This window comes from Gobius niger, assembly GCF_951799975.1.
Source record: "Gobius niger genome assembly, chromosome: 20".
Lineage (NCBI taxonomy): Eukaryota > Metazoa > Chordata > Actinopteri > Gobiiformes > Gobiidae > Gobius > Gobius niger.
The window spans coordinates 24534845-24557254 of NC_136871.1; the positions used below are offsets into that span (position 1 = coordinate 24534845).

The 22410-nt window shown below is 39.7% G+C and overlaps 1 protein-coding gene across 1 annotated transcript; it reads right to left on the reverse strand.

Moving 5' to 3' along the window:
- Window positions 1–3245: 3245 nt before the first annotated feature.
- znf362a (zinc finger protein 362a) lies at window positions 3246–16499 on the reverse strand. Its single transcript, XM_079579528.1, has 9 exons — window positions 16267–16499; window positions 11807–11870; window positions 11167–11404; window positions 7911–8036; window positions 7023–7350; window positions 5824–6048; window positions 4128–4206; window positions 3878–4036; window positions 3246–3537 (listed from the first exon to the last, which is right to left on the reverse strand). Exons 2-9 carry the CDS (start codon window positions 11867–11869, stop codon window positions 3412–3414), a joined length of 1344 nt encoding a protein of 447 aa, XP_079435654.1. The 5' UTR covers window position 11870; window positions 16267–16499; the 3' UTR covers window positions 3246–3411.
- Between the last annotated feature and the right edge of the window lie 5911 nt (window positions 16500–22410).

The following is a 22410-nucleotide window of genomic DNA, read 5'->3' on the forward strand; positions in this document are numbered from 1 at the left end:
CTGCTCACAACATAGTTCTTCCAGGTCTTGTTGTTATTTAGTTGGTTTTACCTATCATATTCTTATCTTGCTTCAGATGAATGTGCTTATGCTTATGTGTTATGATGCCCCGGTGTATTAAGAGCGCCTGTGGTTCTCATGATTTACTTGTAAACCCTGACAAAGGCCGCACTGATCGAAATGCAGAGGTGGGTGTAACTTTAAAATGGTACATTTGCAAGTAGAGTTCAGTACTTTTAACTTCTTCTTGAGTGATATAAAAAAAAAGGTAAAAATATCAGTACTCTAAAAAAATGTAACTTGTGTCACTGTGAGAAAATCTTTAAGTGACAAATCTTCATTTGGACATGTAAAAAAGATATGTTTCTTTTTGTACTGGAGGTGACGTTTTAAAAGGAGTTGTCTTTGACTGAGAACTGAAGTTCAACCAACAAATAAATGCCATTGTCAAAGAGAGCTTTTTCCAGCTGCACCTTTTGCCCAAGGTTAAGCCCTTTCTCCCTTCATAGTTCTCGGTTGGACTATTATTGTTCTCTTTTCTGGCGACAGTCGTTACTCCACTGGTTACAGAGAATGCAGCAGCTCGTCTTCTAACCGGCTCATCCAGTCACAGTCATATCCGCACCCTTCCCTGCTGGCTCGATATCCCGATCTGTTTTCGGATTGATTTTAATATTTTAATGTTTGTTTTTAAAGCACTTCATGATATTGCGTCATAATTAACTGAGATTGTTCCTGACGTGCCCAGGTCCCGGTACAGACAATGAGGCGATTGTTTCTTTGCTGGGGCCGCGCCAGATACTGTAGAACCGTTAGATTGTGTGTTCTCACAGATTTGTCCCGTTTTAAGCCCAGGTTAAAGCATCATCTCTTCAAACTGGCTTTTAATACCTAAACCTCACTGAATTATTCTTTGCTCTGAAGTACTTTGGTCTTACTGGTGTAATGGTGAAGTGCCATATAAATAAACTTTGATTGACTGATTGATTGAAAACAATCAAAGTATAAAGCACTTTTCATACAAAATGTAATGTCTTCCTGTTCCAGCTCCAGAGTGACTTTCGAGCTTATTGTTTTGTGCGGTTCCAGTTTGAACACGCCACTGAGGCAAAGCAAAACCACACAGACAGACACTGGTAGAGGTGCAGAGGGACGGCTTTGTGAGGTGAGCTCAGGCTGTTCATCATCTGGTCCTGTTGAGGTGCAGATGGGGGACTGGATGTGGCTGGCTCTGTTTCAAGAGAAGAGCTAATTAGCGAGTGCAAGCTGGAAAATTACACACAGGAGCAGTACATGTACTTTTGTTTGGGTTGTTTAAACGCAATGCTTTAGGAATAACGCGATATAAATGAGGAAAAGAATGTGAGGCTGCCATAGAAGAGCAGCTTGTATTAAACCATGCCTCAGTCAACCTCATCTTTTTTGTTTTAGAGACACCCTCTCACCAGTAGCACAGTCAAAGAGCGCAACAGCTGTGCACATGCAAGATGACCGTTTGGAGCAGCGCTGTCCTTGCGCCAGGCACATGAAGTGCACGCACACCTCCCCTCACTCACATAGATTAAAATAATGGACATAAGAAAGACCTGAGGAAAACTGTAATGTGTCCAGTATATAAATATTTATTATAAAACAATAACAGTTGATACAATGTATTTACAGAATAGCATGCTATGTCATTGAAAGGCAGGTTAAAACAAAGTGGACCCTTAATGTTAAACAATGTAAGGCTTTTATGACTGAAACAAAGTAATACTGTGTAGTGGCAAATATACACAAACAACTCAAAAGTACATTTAGACAACAGGTACAAAAAAACATGTTACACTAAAAAACATCATGGTACCAGTTAGTGCATTAAGCATTATATTCCATTCGCTATTTGTTTGGAAACGGTTTTATTTATTTCCAATTTGGCTCGGATTAATCCTTTGTGAATTCGGCACACTTGGCCTATGTTGACATATAATAAGGCAGGATACAATAATCTTGAACAATAAGTGCACAATTGTTCAATATAATGATTATCTTCTTACGACAAAGAAGACTGTTTTAATCTGCTCTGTACTTTGTCAATATGGCAGGTCTTTTCACTGCCATTCATAGGATACTGCTAATACGGGTCTAATATTACTGACCTTTGTAAGATTATCCTGTGCAAGTAAACACCAGTAAACACAGATGATCAAATCAAATGAGTAAAAAAGAAAAAACACAGAAAGAAGTGTGCATTCTGGCCATGAAAATTAAATCAGTCAAACATCAAAAGTGGCTTGAAGTCTTACTGTACAAGACTCTGTACATTTTTAACAGTACATTCTCTAAGACTGTTTCTTTTTTATGGAAATATAATAATATTTATAACTAATAAACAGGTAGTAGAAAAGATAAGTAATCATAACACAAAAATGTTAGTATGTTCATCTAGCTGCCTTGGGCATTTTTTTTTACCTTAAAAATGTACATTAAAATGTTTAAAGCCTGTATTTTTTTGCAGGCTAGAAAGTGCTGCAAAATTATCTTTGGATGTGAAAGTTAGTACGAGGCTCTTGTCAATGAATTGAGATATTGTGGGAAAGTGAAACACAATAGATTACTTTCATTACCTTATTTCAACAGATACTGCATTCAAATAGCACTCATGATTCACCTTTGATTCACCATTACGGGAGTGCTCTGTGCATGTCCATGTTACTAAATGTGACAATACTGCACAATCATCAAAGCATTGTTCCAAGTCAAAGTTTGAATAAGCTACCAATTAATCATTCTACTTTTCCAGAATATTTGACATGAGCCTGTATTCTTTTCGACATATAAAGAAATCTATTTCTTTCTTTCTTTCTTTTCAAAGAGCACACTTGGTTAGTGGTAGAATCTGGCGTAGCTTTAGAGCCAGTCCAGACTAGGGCTGCACAGTATAATGTACTGTAAATGTGCCAAACTAACTTTCTCAAACAATCTTTAACCAGGAAAGTCCCACTTAAGAATCTCTTTTACAGCGGAGTCCTGGCCCCAGAGGGGAACCTATTGTACATGTTTTTAGTGGTAGGGGAAACCGGCGTACCTGGAAGAAACCTATGCAGACACAGGGAGAACATGCAAACTCCACACAGAAAGGCCCGTCCAGGTGGGAATGGAACCCGGGACTTTCTTGCTGTGAAGCACAAGCGCTAATCAATGTGCTTCCCAAACAGTGTCATGATTCGTCTTGTTTCGTAAGATTTCTCACACAATATAATTTCCAGAACATTGCCTAATAAACCAAAATGACCTTTAACCTTTTTGATTTATTGTTTACATCAAATGGCACCAATCCTCTGATTAAAATTGCTATAATAATTATCATTTTTTTAGTGTTAATAATGACTTCTATATTGTGCTGCCCTAGTCCAGATGCAAGTGGCTGTCTCAGATCAGCGCGATGCGTATAGGGATGGCGGGAGAATCTGTCCTGTGAACTGGGGAGTGGTGATGGTGAGAAACTATATGCTCAACCATCGTGTGCTTCGTCATGTGCTTCATAAGATACGTCTCCTGTGGGGGGAAAAAGAGAGAGAACAATGAAAATTTGCCATGCTTTGATTTGAGTGAGTGTCTTGTGTTTTTGCTCAAGTTTATCCAAGGATGGATGCTTGGTTTCTGAATAAGGCTGGGCTGGGGTTTCTGCACATGTGTTGCATGAGTTTTATCAGGGCAGACTGGTGGAAAAAGGACTGCGATTTCAAAAGGATATATATTTGATTGAATTCTTTATCCAAAAGAAAAGCAGAGATATTCAGACTTTATGTACAGTATTAGCGACACAATCCTGCAGAGTGAAGGGGCAAAAGCAGTAACTCATCTCAGTTTCACTTATTAAAATGTAAAGTCTTACTGAAGTGTAAGCCCGGCCGCACATGCTGCAGCAGTAGGCCTTGGCATTCTTGATGGCATGGGCTGACAGATGTATTTGCAGGGAGGCGGAGTCGGAGTAGGCACGGTAACAGTTTGAACATTTGAAGGGCTTGTCTTTGTTGTGCTGTCTCTGGTGCGACTGCAAAGCACAACCCAAACAAAAGAAACCATTAGACTTTCAGGTTATTGCCTGAACTGCTTTTCAAGGCGCGGGACTACGAAGGTTTCACCTGAAGATTGGAGAGCTGAGTGAAGGCTTTCCCACAGCCCGGATGGATACACTTGTATGGCCTGTCTCCTGTATGGATCCTAAACAGAAACAAACAACACAACATTTGGTTGTATTTTTAGAGGAAATAAAAGAATAGTGTGCACTCAATACAAGGGAATAGAAATCACTCTTGGCCCACCTGCTCGCCGTCCTCCCAAGCAGATAAACTATGGAATTGATTAACTGGAATCTCAGCGCAATTGATACGTTTTTTTTCACAAAGTGAGACCACGGAGGAGGTCGTCTTCCCTGACCGGATTTTTTTATCAGAAATTTGGAATGACATCAGCTTGCATTGAGACTCCGCTGCTGTCGACTGAAGTTAACAAGCACTTTGGAGCAGGGAGTGACCGAGTGATGGAATTACACCGATCAGTAACGCATAACAACAATGGACTGTTATGTGCGACCTGGCAGCTCGCTGTGGAGACGGACAATAGATGGACAATATCTTGGGAGGAAAAGGGATGAACTGTGAAGGGAATTACCTGCTCTGAACTGAACTAATCCTGAGACCAAAGAAAAAAGCTAATTCATTCTAAATTGATGAACTATTACTGGAATAATGCTCTTCCTCCTGAGAGAGGACGTTTGAAGCAGCTGGACCTCTTATCTCTCCTACGCCGTTAACACTTTCATTCAAGGCCAAGCCACGGAGCTAAACCAGATTGAAGGACTGAGCTCTCTCTAACACTGACTTTCAGACCATAAAGAACCACACACACATACCCCTACCAGATCACTAGTAAAAAAAAAATAATACAAATAAAGTAAATTTAGATGGCATAGCCTAGATTTTGTTTACTGTCCACTTCCTTATTGATATTTTTGGCAAAATTTTAGAAACGTCTAATGGTCTAAAATCCTGTACATCTAGCTTCTAAATGTGTCAGTGTTGAACTGTGACAACAGGGGGCGCTAAATATTCATGCTTAGTAGGTACTTCAGAGGGAGCTTGTTTGAAAGACAAAAATCAGTAGATTCCAAAATAAAAAACAGCAAGTGGATGTTTCTCCACTTCACTGAGGCCTAGGAAGTTGTGGTTGAGCTCAATTTAAAGCACTGGGCTCTTTCCGATGCTGAAAACGAGATGTCTCTATCACTTTTGGTCCCAAAGATATTGGTCTTTTTATTGGCCAATTTTGGCCAATATCCGATATTGAAAATATCCTAATATCGGCAAGCTGATATATATATAACTTAATCCCTGTCTGGTGTGTTCTTGGACTTCATGATGCTTCTGCTCCCCAATAGTCTCTGAACAGCCCTCTGAGACCATCACAGAGCCGCTGTATTTGAACTGACATTACATTACACACAGGTAAACTCTATTTAGTCATTGGGTCAACATTTGATCATTCCTAAAAGTCATCAGGCGACTTCTGAAGGCAATTGTTTACACTAAAAGGAAAGGGGGGGCCACACAAGTATTCTCTATTTATAAAAAAAATTCAAAATCATGTATAAATTTCATTTCACTTCACGATTGTGTGTCACTTAGTGTGTGTCTTTCACATAACATTAAAGTTAAATATATTTATATTTATGGTCCAAAGTGAGGCAAAATGCAGAAAAGTTATAGTGGGGCCAATACTTATGCACACCATACATTTATACACACATACATCTGGTAATTTTGGCTCTATTTTGCAGACCTGGTGTGCTGCTGCAAGTGGGACAGCTGGCGGAAGCACTTCTCGCAGTAGGAGCATCGGTAGGGTTTCACGCCCAGGTGGATGCGCAGGTGCTGGGCCAGGTACGAGGCGTTGGCGAAGGTTTTGGAGCAGTGCGGACACTTGTGCGGTTTGGCCTCCGTGTGCGTCTTCGAGTGAAGCTGCATGTCTGACTTTGAGATGTAGGTCATGGGGCACACTTTGCATCTGTGACCACAAAGATCAATCAGTTGGATGATTTCGATGTGGTGGAAGTATGAGAAGTGCGATCCCTTTGCTCCTCAAAGGGAAAATGAATGTCCCACACTACAGTCTATTTGAGCTTTGAAAATACTTTGGAGACACCGCTGCAATGATGTTTCACAATAACATTTCATAACTTACATTAAATTATGGGGGGGAAATGTATCTGTAATGTAAAAAAAAAAAAGACAAGGACAAAAACTGCTTGCCAAATAGAATAACATTTTCACATTATAAAAAAATAAAAATAAATTATACAAAAGGCAGGTGGAGCTCATGGTCGAATGCTGGGGGTTACCAGACTTTGTTGGCCACGACTCTAGAGTTTATTTGACATTTCGGTTACTTTTACTCATTTCTAAAATCACGTTTTTATTGTGAGGAACTCTGGTTGTCTCCCCTCGTTTTGAAATAGGAGTCTACTGTCAAAAAGATTGGTCTAAATCCTTCAGTTCAGGTCAGAGATTAGCATTGAGGAAACTATTAGCTGCTAAGCTCCCCCGGGACTCAACAAGAATGAAAACACCCGTGAAAACAAAACCATGAGAGATGGAGCTGTGACTCTAGTGGGACTCAAGGAGCTCAAATGATCGTGCACCATGCTACTTTGCTTTGTAGAACAGGTGGAGTTGTTGTATAGGGTCTGAATGCTGCTACAAAATAAAATAATTAAAAGAGAAAAAAAATGTAATCAAATAATATAATTAAATAATCAGATTGAAGGGCTTAAAATGGAGAGAAGAAAGGCATCGCTTGAGTGACAGCTTTTGACAAACAGATGCAGGACCAAAAATATCCTGTATATAAATTAAAGCTACAAACGTACTGTATCTGTGCAAACTAGAAATTAAGCATGGATTTATTAGAAGAAAAGGGCTTTGAAATGTTCTCTAAATGTGAACACTCCCTTTTGACCTAGTGTGATTTTGGTTTCTCACCTGTAGGTTCTCCCCTCTTTGGCAGTGATGGTGACACAGGCCTGATCGTTGCCTGAAGCCAGTATGGGATAGGGCACTACGAACACAGACCCATTCTCTGCCTTGATCCTCTTATGCCCCCTCTCCACTTTGGGAGGGGGGCCCAGCAGTCCCACCAGCCCCCCGGGGTGATTCTTCCCGGGCTCCATGCAGTGAGTCGGGGCCAGTCCGGAGATGAGGTGGGCCCCTGGAGCCCCGCCCAAGCGGCCGTGGGCGCTGGAGGGGGGCGTGGTCGGACTGATGATATCAGAGGTGTTAAGGTTGCCTGTCCGAGATGCCAGTGCCACACCTGCGGAAAGCACACATGGATCATTAGCGGGCAAAGACAAACATGGCAGGCGGTTTTCAGATCAAGTTAAGTGATGATCATGTGATGAGAGAGTAAACAGACACAATAAACACTTCATTTTCTAAGAAGAAGAAAGAAGGTTCTGGGTTCGATTCCCACCTGCACAGGGCCTGTCTGTGTGGAGTTTGCATATTGTGTCTGCGTAAGTTTCCGTCGGGTGCTGCGGTTTCCTTTACCACTTATACTGTACCATAGGCCAGAATGTATGAGAGTGCGGGACAACCGATGCAAATTATCCAAGTTGTCCCAAACAAATAAGCCAATACAATGTAAAACTATGCAAATGTATTCATCTAGATGTTTCAGATCTTATATCGCTTTGTTTGCCTAAGGGAGCTGAGATCCAGGTAACAGTGAGCAAAGAGCTTACCCAGTTAATGGGATTGATTTGACTGAAAGGTTGATTGGAATAGAAGAGGGACTATTAGATCTAGACCAGTAGAGACTCAAGAAAACCATGGCCGTTAACCAGGATGTAGCAGCGCGGATCACAAAATTACCTGACACGTGATTGGTCCGTGAGGGGTGATCTATGAGTTGTCTCAAATGCCAGTCCTCCCATAATCCTCTGGCTTTTATGGCTGATTTATCATCCAGGTTTAAATTCACATCACCAAGAATACGCCCTGGAAAATCAAACAAAATAAAAAAAAAACAATTTATGTTTCAGATAGTTTTTCTCAGAAAATGTAAATATCATGTGTGTTATCGTTTTTAATTAAAAAGCAACAATACAAAATATGCTTAGTAAATTGGACAGAACATGTAAACACAGGTGCAGTGCAGTATTAAAAAGTCTTGTTAAGATTTGCAAATATTTGACTTGTCCAGTCGTAGCAGCAGTAGCAGAACTGGCCAGTGGTTTGAAAGACTGAAATCAAAGAATTGAAAATACACACCGCATTAACAGATTACAATTAGTTTTAAAACTCACCTGCTCCACAAAGCTACAAACTCATTTCCTTCTCTCCTCCCTCTGAACTGACAGTGGATCATTTTTTAAACACATGTTCTTCTAATGTGCAGTATTTGCCGATCTACTTTTACGCAAACGGATACAAGAGTGCGACAAACAAAGCCTTTTGTATGATCAGGATGTTTAATGAAGGAAGCACAAATCAATACACTTGGTCGGTTTGAAATGTGAGATGCACTCACACTTTCCAGGAAACAAGCCCACAGAGTTTAGAGAAGGCCAACAAAACATTGCACAGTTTATTGTATAAATGTTGTAGTACTGTAGAATAAGTTCTGAAAACAATAGGCTTTCTTTTCTTTTAACTTCATTCATGCAATTGTATGACTGGGGGTAACTAAGCTTCTGTTATGGGTTATGGCTATTTCCATTATATAAATATTGTATTTTTCAGTTTTGATATTCTCCTCTCTGCAGTCTATGGACTAATTGTCTCTTTTTTTTTGTCAATGTCTTTTGCCGTTTTCTTTTAAATCTATATGGACCAAATATCTGCCTGTTATAAGTAAAGAATGAATGAATGAATTATTTACAAACAATTTATTGTTTGAATTTCTATATGATACATATAATTCATTCAATTTAAGTAACGGTGAAGCATTTTCACTTTATTTATCCAGGAAAAAAACTCATTGAGATTAAAAATCTCTTTTTCAAGAGTGTCCAGGGCAAGATGCAGGGGAACAATGTACAAGACAATACTATGTTTTAGAAAGTTTGAGAAAGTAGGAAAATACCATTATTTAATTTTATTTGCCATTTATTTAACCAGGAAAGTCTCACTGACATTAAGATTCTCTTTTTCAGGGGAGTCCTGGCCCCAGAGGGGAACCTGTTGCACATGTTTTTGGTGGTAGGGGAAACTGGACTACTCGGAGGAAACCTAATTTTGGGTGCTTGGATTTTCCTCATATTTAATATTTATCAGTGAGTTCCACAGTTTATAATCGAATAGGTCACATGTAACAAGTCTGTGTTCTGCATAAAGCAGTACAAGCCAAAATCAGTGTTTAAGGCAAAGCTCACGGCAAACTAAAATCACAAGTGATATTTAGGCTGGGGACCACCAATTCATTTTCTCGTAGGAGAGGTGTGGTTTACGATCGTCCATAGCCGTTCATTGGGCGCTACGAATGTCTATCATGCGTCTGCACGAGGCCACAGCCAATCATATCATCGTATCCGATGATGTATGACGTACCCGCTGTAAACTTTCGAGCTAAACTATTTAGAACACGGTCTAAAGCTTGATTGAAAAATAGCGTTGTGTCTGCTGCTGTCATGTTTGATCCGTAAATAAACTTTTATTTTCTTTATCCGTAAATAAACTACAAGCTTCCGTATATCGAATAGCTCATCATTGTCTTGCCGTCCCTCCTCGCTCTGTGATTGGTTCCCAAATCCATGCGAAAATGTCGGCCATGGTCCCCAGGCTGCTGTGCAGTTTGAAATGATTCGAGCGCACACAGAAGTCTGGTGTTAGTCAGGCAATAAGTTCACAGGCTCACTTCAGTGACTTCCTGTGAAACAGATAATGCAAACAGCTTTGCCTAAACTCAACTATTACATGTAGCTTGGGTTGGGTTTCATTACTTACAAAGTGCAAAATGGAAAATGTTAAAACTAAGTATTTTCCTCCCCCTACATGTTCCAGACAGGTCCTAATGTGCAGAATGAGCCCAGACCTATTTACCACAACTGCCTCTACAGTCCTTTTTTGAGTCACTCAAAAAGGTGTTAATTTCGGCTGGAAGTGATTAGCATAATTAATTCGGCGAAAATGCCGTGCGCGACCTGTGGCTTTTGTCACTGTATTGGCCTGATGGCTCAATTATAATAAATATGAGGAAAGATAAACTTTAGAGGTTAAAACGAGGAGAGAAGGAGCTCTGTCTCTGACTCTGCACCTGCACCATCCACTTCTCAGCGCAGGCAGAGGCAGGACTCACCTCACCTCATGTTTAAGTGTCATTTATGACAAGAAAGTTTCCTCTAAGCTCCGCTAGAACAGGCTAGTGTTAAATAAAAGCACATTAGAGCGAGGCAAGACTAAGATCTGTCTTTCCTCATAGCTGTGTCATTACATCACAGAATCCAACTCAAGTCACTGCAGAGTTGAAGCACACGGTGCTGAACGCCGGTGTGTGGGCTGAACCATTCGGCACATTTTTAAAGGGGTGTCAGGGCCCTGAGATATTATCCATCATTGTTGTTTGTGCAAAATTCTGTGTAGCAACCATTGTATTTTAGCCCCGTTGTGTTCAGTTCTTATAGCATCAATTATGAGGAAACTATAGAATGTACAATACAGAACGCTTTTTGCAACATTTTTGAGGGCCCCTACCCTGCTCTGGGCCCTGGGTACTCAGTACCCTTTACCCCCCCAGTCCGACGCCCCTGCCTATGGGTTACATACACAATGGAATAATATGTATTTGTAGTTTGTAGGTACATAATGTAATAAGACATAACTCAAACCCTAACATTATAAGCCCAAACCTTAAGGGTCTTGTGTCCTATTACATTATGTACAAAGTACTAGTACAAGTTATTCCATTGTGTACGTTCTACATAGGTACAAGTTATTACAGATTGTTACAGAGCACATAACTAAATTACAGTACTAAATTTAGTTGGTACAATGTATCAAGGTAGTGTAAAATAAAGTGAGGGCAAAACTAAAATATATGCTCCAATAGTAAGTCTGGCTACATGAGTAATACTCTGCTGGCATGAATTCCCTTTCTGTCTTTTCAGCTCTCTAGACCCGTGTGCAGTACCTGTGACTGAGCTGGCTGTGGTGCGGGTGTGCAGTGCCATGTCTGGCTGGGCCGGGCCGTGGCTAGACAGGACCGGGGGCAGCGTCTGGCTCTTGGACGTCCCGTGACCTTCGACCTGAGCGGGCGCAGTCAGGAGAGACGGCTGGGACGCATCTGAGACAGGAGGCAGGTGAGCGGACCGCGTCTTCTCTGCCATCAGCTGTTCCTTGATTTTATTAATCAAGACTAGGTTATCCAGCTGACACAAGAGAACAGCGTTTGTGACACAAGAACTGGCCATATCACATTCATCACTTTACCAAGTCTTGCCCTGCTGTATTAAATAGTGGTTTGTGACTTACTGCTTGAAATGACATGCTTTATCAAATGCCCGCCCCCTCTTTTGGAACTTATCATAAGAAACAGTAATATTCCCATGACTTAATTTCTTTTCATATATAGAAAGTTCATCAGTTCAAAGGGTTGGAAGCACAGATAACTGCTCTAAAACGTAGTGAAGCATTCATTGAGAAATTTTGTGAAGTAAAGTAAGTAAGAAACCCTACCACATTTAAAACAAAATGTGCAGTACAACTTAGTAAGATGGCTCCCCCTGTTGGATTCCACTTGACACTACACACATTCAAAAACTCGGCCTCACCTGTCCATGAACAGCAGGAGGCGGGGGCCAGAAGTACGGACTGTTGAAGCGAGGTTCAGCCATCCTAGAAAAACAAATATTTCAATACTAATATTTTCATTTATGAGAAGCACAATCCTATTTCCAGTTTCCACACGCATTAAGAATGTTTCATTAGGCCGAAAGAAGCCACAGTTTTCACATTGACATTTTACATGATTAAGCTTGAGTTTTAGAACACTAGAAAACAAGTCACTGGGCCTGTCACCATAACGAATTTGAAGTTCGATGTATCGAGGCAGGAAAGTATCACGATAAACAATATTATTGACTCTAACGATACTAGAAACTATCAATGACAAATGACCTTTGTTCTAAAAGTGAATAATCAAATCCTACAACACCACATAAGCTGCGATAAACAGGAAATATAACGTAAGGCAATTTGCTTCAGTTAGAAATCAAAGTTTTACAAAGAAAAAATAGGAGGCAATGCTGCTAAATGCACAGACCATAAACATCGAGCCCAAAACTGTATGGTGTATATGTTATTTGTTGAGTGATAAGTCGACATAGTAATCGCCCTACAGGTCAGTATGTATCATGGTGTCTTTTAGTCATCATCAATGCCTATAAATCCATGTGTAGACGTTTTGTTAGCAGTGAAAGTGGCGGTCAGAAATCCGTGCGAGGCTAAAGAACAGCTGACTCGCTGATGTCATAAAATCGGAGAAGTTTTCCCGGTCTTGTGACAAACTATATTCAAAGACTTTCTGTGTCGGTTTCCCACTGTGCAAAAAGGGATATTTAGGACGCTTGCAACATGTGGAGGGTGAGCCAGAAAACGCTCCGGCGACTATCAGAAGAAACAGAGGTGATCTCAATCTATGGATGTGTGCATTTTGTGACAAAGGGGCCTCAAGCGGTGACAATATGGACAAGTGCAGACCCTGAGAGCATTGGTTGGATATGGACTAAGCAAAAGAAACAGGTTAGTGATTCCCAACTATTAAGGTAAAAAGATACATGCATGTTGACATATGGTATTTCTGTTACTTGATTCCCCTGTTGTTATTGTAGTAACTCTATTTAGACATTAGACGAGGATGGCATTGTTGCAGCATGGTAATAGAAGTCAAATTGAAGCGTGAATTTTCAATCATCCTCTTGCTTCATGTCTGATGAGGGGCTGATCTGATGCCAGCAACAATAAAAGAGTGATTGGAGGCATACAAGCTGTGCGGATCTTTTTGCCTTTTTTGTTCCACTGTTTTTTTTGGGATCATGCACGTTTTTCCAATTTCTGTGATGTGTCTGCTTAATTTCACAACTTTTTTTTCTTTTAAGGGGAGACACTACAGGCAAAACTAATTTTTTTTCAGTTTTCAGGTTTTGGGCCAAATTGGTCTCTGAACATATAAGCTTTCACCCGGAAACAGAAAATATGCCTAATCTTCACAATAACATGTTTAAATATTGCGCTGATTCAATGTTCCCCCATAGACTTATATGGGAGAATGCAATTTCAAGGGCCTTTTTCTCAAAACACATTTTTCTGTCATTGTGGCGCCACTATGTCCACGTCAGTCGGACCTAAAGACTTCACATTTTCCAGCCTTGGACTGGACAATATTTGGAAGATTTTTTTCAGAGGGATTTTTTATTATTTAATCCGTTAAGCCCCATTTATTGAATTTTGAATGTCAAAATATAAGGCAAAAATTTAATTTTTACAAAATGTTTCACTAAAAAACAGCTTATTTTAAAACTAAACAAGAAATCCAAAATCCCCTCTGAGAAAGTCTTGGCAACTCATTTATCAATAAAATGAAACCATAAATTTGAATGTAGCTCTATCCATTATTCAGATTTCGTCGCCGAAAAGATGGGAAATTTGGGGCATTTTTAGGCATAAAACACCTTGTTCTTATAAGAAAAGATAAAATGACAGAAAACTTGCAATGTATTTGTTGTTGTTTCACATTTATGCCACTGATCTACAGCAAAAGCTTCAAATTAATATCTGTAAATTTAAATGTTTTCCCTATTCACCTGCAGTGTCTCGCCTTAATGTTACACTTTATTATTTCAACACTGAAGCCTGAGAGATGTTTGAAATCCAAGTGGTTCTATTCACGGCTTCACATTATCGTAAAACATAGTTAATTGTGACAGTATCTTTAGCATGATGCTTGCAAATAGATTTATCAACGGTATTCAATTCGAGAATTTGTCATGAGCTCACAGTGGACATTTTGAACATGACCAGGCGCCCAAACATTGAACATATAAACTGCTAAACTAGTCACATGCATTGTAAATCATGTTTTGGAGGTCTTCACGACATCATCCAGTGGAGACGTAATAGTTTGTTATTTGCAGATGTTAATAACCACAGGTTTCATGATGTTAATAGTGACCAAAACAAAAATTTTGATTCACATGTGATTAAAGGAACAGGCCACCGTTTTTGCACACTGAGATATGTTCTTACCTGAGCTTAGACGACACTAGACATTTGGCCTCTACCAACATATAGCTCCAAACAGGGGTGAAGTCGGAAGCTACCAAGCTCTTCCACGGGCACAAAGACCAGACAGGTACGTATCAACTCGTCTAAGCTCAGGTAAGAACACATCTCTGTATGGAAAAACGGTGGCCTGTTCCTGTAAGTGGTGGAGCCCACAGTAACAACCTTCAAAAAGTAATTCGGTTCATTCTGGTTGCTTTATTTCACGCAACTTTGCAATGTCAGGTCACATGCTGCTTTATTCCGTGTAACTTTGCAAACGCAGGCCGCTCCGTCTCTTTTCTTAGGCTTCCCCACAACTTATTTCTGAGGCATTTTTTTCGATTGCGTTCTTTGGCACGCTCCGCCATTCCTAAGTCTGTTTGCTTTAGCAGAGGCATGGCCCGGTCCACGTGCGAGAGCCAAGAGAAACAAAAGTGATACGTCCAGGGGTACAGGCTCACAGCGCGCACCCCCCCAAAATATTTCTCTAAAGCAGCCAGGGGGGGGGGGATGGCTTCACTTCCTGGAGGGCTAAAGCATCAAGAGAAAATCTGCTGGAGGCTGACTGTACTTAGACGTCGGCTCTTTTTTTTCCTTCCTAAAACTAAAACTTGTTCCTAGTTTAACAGTGCAGTATTTGTTATTAAATGTGATCTAGAATTAAAAGCTACAAACAGAAACAAAACAAATATAAAACAGCCCCATATATACTGCAAGCAGCTATTTGAAAAGCATTGGAAACTTGACTGAAAGTTATTACAGATTAATGGCATTGATTTTGGTCAGCACACATAGTTCAACAAGGTAAGCTTTAGATTTGGTGCCATTATTGACAAACTAAATGGCTTAACGATTGCTATGTCTAACTTTGCGCTGTCTGGAAGCGTTCCGGTGTTCCCCAATCTATAACAATCAAGAATCAACGCCAGATAACGTAGATTGTAGCCCAAACCCAAACCTTTTCTCCATTGTCCTATTTAGCAGGTTATTCCACAAGATGAGGGCAATGAAAGTGACTCTACCTTTGCTCAACTAAATAAGCCCATTACGGTGCCGGACATTTTTAAAAGAAAAGGAAGGAACATCAATAATAAGAGCTTCAGATGCAGGACACCTTAGTAACTGACTTCACTATTTCAAAGGTTATTTTCTATCTTTCCACATCCTTATTGTCATTTTGGCTCTCATCTGGGAAAAGTGGCCTAAATCCTAACCATTGTTTAGCTATTTCACAGTCACCAGTAGGATGATTACCACACTAACACACTGTTATTGTTGAAATGTAGTCAAAATCCTTCAAATTCATCCACCAGTGTTAAGGAAACGCAGGCTACTTCTCGCACCCATCTCCTGGTACCTGCACAGCTCAGTCGTGGCTGTGCAGTGCGGCTGCCCTCTGCGCCGCCTCTCCCACAATCCCAGACAGACAGTTTATTAAAAAATTCAGACAAAAGGAAAACAAAAATGGCAGCCTAGTCTTATTTCTATAAGCTGTGGACGCCATGTTTTGCAGAGCCCAAATTCAAGCCCGTGCCATTTCCCCCCTCCGGTTCCGCGTAAAAACGACACCCGTGCCATATTTGCGTAACGCCACCACCGCGGCCGATTGTTTACTTTGATTTGCAGGTTTGAATAGCCCGGTTCGGGGTTAGAAAAAAAAGCAGACACTTCCTACAAGCTATCCGCGCTAGCTCGAAAGCGCTGTCGTCGCAGTATCCAACCCCCCCTCCCCAAAAATCGCATCTTCTCGTCGGGCACCGCGCACTCACAGCCTGCTTCGTTTGTTTTACAGGAAGGAAGGAAAAAAAAAAAAAAAACATCCATATTTTTTTGTCTTTACGCTGCAGAAAACGCACAAAATCACTCGTTTAGCAAGGACTAGGATGGTCACATTTTGGAAAACGCATGCTCGTAAAGAGAACAGTTGCGTAGTAACGGTGCCATAACGGGCAAGAGCGCAAAGCCTTACCTGAACCAGTCCGAGAAAAGGTTGTGGTGTTTTTTTTTTTTCTTTTTTCTTTTTTTGGGGGACAATGGATGGGAGTCCCGTTTGGGGCTGGATCGGGTCGGACTCCTCCAAGTCTTCCGGGTCGCCTGCTGTTCACTTCTGGGTGCTGCAGGCGACCAGACACATTTTAACCCATTTCTAGGCGAGTCCCGATTGTTCTCGCGCCGCTTCTTGTGCCTGTGCAGAGGAGGAACAGTGGTGTTTGTGCTGCGCGTACTGCGGCGTTATGGATCCGGCAATCATGTTTAATAGAGGAGGATTCTGGGGGCTCGAGTAATAGATATTTATTGTGAGATGCCATTTTTTTTTCTTCAATATTATTATTATATTGTTGAAGAAACCTTAACCTGAAGTAAGAGGCTGTTTGTGTTTGTGCAGAGCCGTGGGAAGATGTTTTAGTTTGGGGGCGCCGAGGGACAACATTTACCCCCAAAATACTTTTTCTGTGCATAAATCCTGTTTATTAACCTCTTAACTCCCGCCTGAACCGAGAGCATTTTCTCCAGTTCAGCTTTACCCAAATCCTGTAGGCCAGTGTAACGCCTCATTTGAAAGACCTACAAAACTAAATGGATCTTTTTCCTCATGTCAGATTTTTTTTTCTCACTTTTTTTGTTTTGTTGGGCAGTCGTCTCATTCTTGCCAAATTTTCGTGACTTTTTTGTCAAATTATTCACACTTTTTGTCAAATTCTTATCACTTTTTCGTCCATTTTTCTCAATTTTTCTCACTTTTTTGTCAAATTTTTGTCCATTTTTGTCATTTTTTTGTCCATTTTTGGTCACTTTTTCGTCAAATTATTCACATTTTTTTGTCAAATTCTTATCACTTTTTCGTCCATTTTTTCTACATTTTTCGTCAAATTTTTCTCACTTTTTTGTCAAATTTTTGTAAATTTTTGTAAATTTTTTGTCACTTTTTCGTCAAATTATTCACATTTTTTTGTCAAATTCTTATCACTTTTTCGTCCATTTTTTTCTACATTTTTCGTCAAATTTTTCTCACTTTTTTGTCAAATTTTTGTCCATTTTTGTCATTTTTTTGTAAATTTTTGGTCACTTTTTCGTCAAATTATTCACATTTTTTTGGCAAATTCTTATCACTTTTTCGTCCATTTTTCTCAATTTTTCGTCCAATTTTTCTCACTTTTTTGTCAAATTTTTGTCCATTTTTGTCATTTTTTTGTAAATTTTTGGTCACTTTTTCGTCAGATTATTCACATTTTTTGTCAAATTCTTATCACTTTTTCGTCCATTTTTCTCAATTTTTCGTCCAATTTTTCTCACTTTTTTGTCAAATTTTTGTCCATTTTTGTCATTTTTTTTGTCAATTTTTGGTCACTTTTTCGTCAAATTATTCACATTTTTTTGTCAAATTCTTATCACTTTTTCGTAAATTTTTTCTCAATTTTTCATCCAATTTTTCTCACTTTTTTGTCAAATGTTTGTCATTTTTTGTAAATTTTTTGTCACTTTTTCGTCAAATTATTCACATTTTTTTTGTCAAATTCTTATCACTTTTTCGTCCATTTTTTCTACTTTTTTCATCAAATTTTTTTTTAGAGCCAGTGGCCCTTCTGTGCTCTTCCAGAATGGACATATGGCCAGTCCGCCCCTGATCTATGGGCGATATCCTATTGCATTTAGTCATTTTTAATAATCATTATTTTGTTTTCTTGTTTTGAATGGATGCACACATTTTGGCATCAAGACAAACTTCTTAATTTGTTGTTATCTTACAGAAACGATCACTTATTGCCCTGTTATTACCACACATATGTAGCCTAACTCTCAAACAAGCCTTTTGCAGCCGAGTTACACCAACAAAGATGTCAACTTTTCTCCACCAATTAATTAGGCAAGTAATATCTATTATTGGGTCATAATGTGAATGAGAGTGAGCGGGACCTCATCCTTTCAGCTGAAGAGATATGTAGTGCTGTAATTTCACCGGGAGAGGGCGCTGTGGCCACGCATAAGAACAACTCTCAAAGTGACGCATGGATTGTGTATTTTAGCATAAAATATTCTGACGATTTATTCTAAATTATTTGGTCACTGATGTAGAAAAAATAAAATAAAAATTAAATGTTATTGTGTCAAAAACAACTAAAAAATCCTTAAGGTGCTCAGCATGTTCCTTCTACCTTTGCATCTCCATGGCCCCGACATAAAACCTTTGTCAAATTAAATTAAAGTGCAAATGAATATAATCAAGCAATGCCATTGCACATGTCATTGTGCACGGATGATCTTTCTCACTTTCTAACGCCTCATCAAATCTGTGTGTCTAATAGGCTTTGAGGAAAAGGATCTGGAGATAATACCCTCTGTGTGTAGTTGCACTTTTGTTTCTTTGCAGACCTTCCCAGCTGTCATCAAAATCCCACATTCTCAGTGACAGCAAGGTTGATAGTATAATCGTCTACAGCAGTGCCTCCCAAAGTGGGGGACGGGGCCCCCTGAGGGGTCGCGGGACACTTAAGTGCAAGCTGATTTTGCAATATTTTTTAAATTTCTGACTTTGAATTTGATGTATTTATGGCACCGCATATTTTAGCGGAATTAAAAAGGAATAGGCCACCGTTTTTACATACTGAGATATGTTCTTACCTTCTTACCTTCTTACTGGTCTTCACCCGTGCCTTCAGTCACGTAAACACAGCGCAGACGGCGTTAGCATTTAGCTAAAAGGGATAAAAGGGGGAACTATATTGTAAGGCGTAATAATACCAGGAGTAGTTTGGCATCCGCACAGTAAGTGAAGATTACTGCGCAGTAAAGTGAAGATTACTGCGCGGATTTGAACTACTCCTGGTATTATTACGCCTTACAATATAGTTTATACTTTTATCCGCTTAGAAAATCCACATTGTTTAATTTTGTGTAATTATACTTTGTAGTGGAACACTTCACGTAACCATATTTAAATAGGGAAAACGTGGAAGAGCTTGGTAGCTTCTATCTTGACCTGTTTTGGAGCTATAGAGGAGAGAGGGAGAGGCTAAATGCTAACGCCGTCTGCGCTGTGTTTACGTGACTGAAGGCACGGGGGAAGATCAGACAGGTCCTAAAGAACTCGTCAAAGCTAAGGTAAGAACATATCTCAGTATGTAAAAACGGTGGCCTATTCCTGTAAGCCAAATATCAAAATGCAGTATCGAAGCTAACATTATTATCCAGATTTAAAATGTTTTGCTCCTTAAATGATGGGGTCCCGAGTTGTGAGTGTTGAGAGTGATTTTGGGGTTTGTAGCCTGAAAATGACTTATTTAGAAGGATAACAACAGTTTCTAGTTCATCAGTTGCATAATTAAGCAGTCATTTAAATGAAAAAATGTCATTGACTTAATATGGTTGCACAGCAGCAGTTAAAAAATGTTTATCTTCTTCTGTGTCACTTCCTGTCGGTGTCCAATAAGGAAGTGAAACTATAAGGAAACTATCTTTAGCATATTCAATACAATCTTTAGCATATTCAAATCACAGTCGGCGGAAATAACAAATGCAAAGAAACAAAAGCCTTTACTATATATGATATTAGAAATCATGAAATCACATGATATTAGAAATCCCATAAGACTTATCATTTTTTTCATTTTCCTTCGTCCTGTTGAGAGATTGAAAGACGTTTGTCCGGTGTCTGTGGTGATGTTAATGCTTTACCGGTTTGTAAATGTTACAGGACAGTCTGTTCCTTCTCTCGCTTGTGCTCATAAAGTCTTTGTTATCAACACAAGGGCAGAATCTCTAAAGTTACTGCAAATGTATTTTCTCAGCCGGTGGCCGAGTGCACTCTTTGAGAAAAGGTCATCCGCTTGGAGCTCAGAGTAGAGCTGCTGCTCCCCCACAGAGGAGTCATATCTGTCCCATGCAAAATCAGCCGCACCTCTCGGTGTAGATTAGAACACATTTATTTTGACTGTGGTGATTTAACCATCAAAATTCAGCATCTATAGGTCTATACTAGTAATGTATAACAATTATCAACAAAAGTCATCGTTCCTTTGGGCAATTAGGGCTGGGACATTCTGCTTTGATTGCAATACAATACATAATACAATACTTAGCAAAGGAGGCTATTTTTAAACTTTTAAAAAAGATAACAAGGTAATGTGCCCAAAAGTTGTAAACCAAATGCCATTTGGCGTTTTTTGAAGTGCTATGACTGTGAAATGCATCACCACAGCAAAATGTTGACCAGTAAGAGTTCTCATAACATTAGCTCTGAAATACCTCGAGAATCCCCAGCCCTATAGCATTTTCTGTGTCACGTTGCCACAAAGAGTTAATCAATTGGAGGCTATCTGTCCACCTACATGACAGGGCAGTTTGTTCTTTTTATTATGCTTATCTGAATAAAAACAGCCCATTCTTCATGAGAGCATAACATAATACATGAATAAGTAGTCCTACCTCATGTCACGGTAGCTGAGCGGCGAGCACTTTCACAGCAAGGACGCCACAGGTTCCATTTGATTTGGTGAAAAGGGGAAAATAAAATCATACTGAAGTATCGTACTCTTACTTGAGTTACTTTTTCCACTGTGAGTGAATATTGAAGTGACAAATGCTTCATTTTGATCTATGAAGTTTGTCTTGTGCACCTTGTTCTTTAGAATTATTTTGGGTACTTTTTTTTTCTGTTTTACATGAGTAATTGTTCATTACTTTTTACTTGTCCTTGAGTCAAATTATTTCAAAGTAACACTACTTTTTGACTACTCTACCCACCTCTGTTGATAAGTATAGGAAGTGTTTCATTCTAGTCTCTTTTCCACCTGTACTTTTTCACCTTATTCCTGCATTTGGGTTGTTTTTTCATCCCTCAAACAGCGCGTGCCCTCTCCCCTGCAGACTGCATCTCGGCCCGGGGACAATGTTTGCGGTTCGACTGGTTTTTGTTGTTGCTTGCTCAAACACACACACACACACACACAGCCACTCCCTGCTTGCCCGCCACCTCTCTCGGGCCAGGTGCACTGTAGTCAGGACAGCGGAGGGGGGAGGAGGTGGGACCGGGGGTGGAGCATTAACAGGAGCTCAGAGAAAAGCGGCTGAAACATCTGAGGCAGTGTGTTGACATGCTGCTCTGGAGACACAACCTATAGCACAGGTAAGGAAGCACCATAACTGTTTCTTAATGATTTTGATTAAGTAGTACTGTGGAGTATGTGGCCAATAAATACAGAATTATTTAGGGTTTTGTAATTATTTCTCATAAACCATTGCTCAGCTTAATCCCTTTGTCATTAATTGCTATTCAAGACTAAAAGAAAACAAAAATCTAACTTTATTGCCAAGAATATAATGCATTGGCTTTGGCTGCCATCTTATGGTGGTGGAAATTCTCAAATTCTGCTTTCACCACAGTTTCTGTTTGATGATTGTCTGTAATGACATTCAGTGCAGAAAATGGTAAATGGTGTATTTATATAGTGCCTTGCATAGAAAGTATTATTATTAGTATCAGTATTATTATCAGTTATTGGATAAAGCCCAAAGAAAAAATGCTCAGTGTAAGTAGACGACCAGAGCATAACTTCGTCAAAAACAACAAAACAGGCTGAGACTGAGCTGTCATGTTTATGCTACTGCAATCAATCCCCAAACTTTGACCTTCTCACTGTGTCGAACAAACTTGTTCTATTTCATGAAATACATCAAATATAATGTACTAGTAATGTAATAGTACTTCCCTTCTCTTGTCATTAGCATGGGTATTAGTTGGTACAGGTAGTCAAATCAGAAGACTCTGTGTCTGTGTGCGATTTGCATCTCTGAGAGCGAGCCTTGGCTCTATGGCGCCTTATGCTTTGACTTACTTATCAACGCCGCACAGTCAAGATTGCCAGACTTGAATGGTCAGACTGACACAATGACTGAGTTCATGCCTCTCGATCTTACTTACTTACCCCGTGTCTCTTTTAAATTGCTTTGTTATTTCTCACTTTCTAATTGTTTTTTCTCTTGTCTATCTCTGAAACCTTTATGATTCTTGTATTAGTTTGGCTGTTCATACTTAAAGGGGCTAGATGCAAGCTAACCATTTAATACTCACTACTGCCACCTCAGGTCATACGTGTAACTGCAGCTTCTATATTAA

Bases quoted from the DNA above. Each gene is read 5' to 3' on its own strand.
- znf362a (XM_079579528.1), bottom strand. From the start codon at position 11,869: ATGGCTGAACCTCGCTTCAACAGTCCGTACTTCTGGCCCCCGCCTCCT. The intron at 11,405-11,806 runs GTGAGGCCGAGT...CTCTTGTGTCAG, and splicing joins CTCCTGCTGTTCATGGACAG to CTGGATAACCTAGTCTTGAT. The intron at 4,207-5,823 runs GTCTGCAAAATA...GTTTCTGTTTAG, and splicing joins CACTTGCAGCAGCACACCAG to GATCCATACAGGAGACAGGC.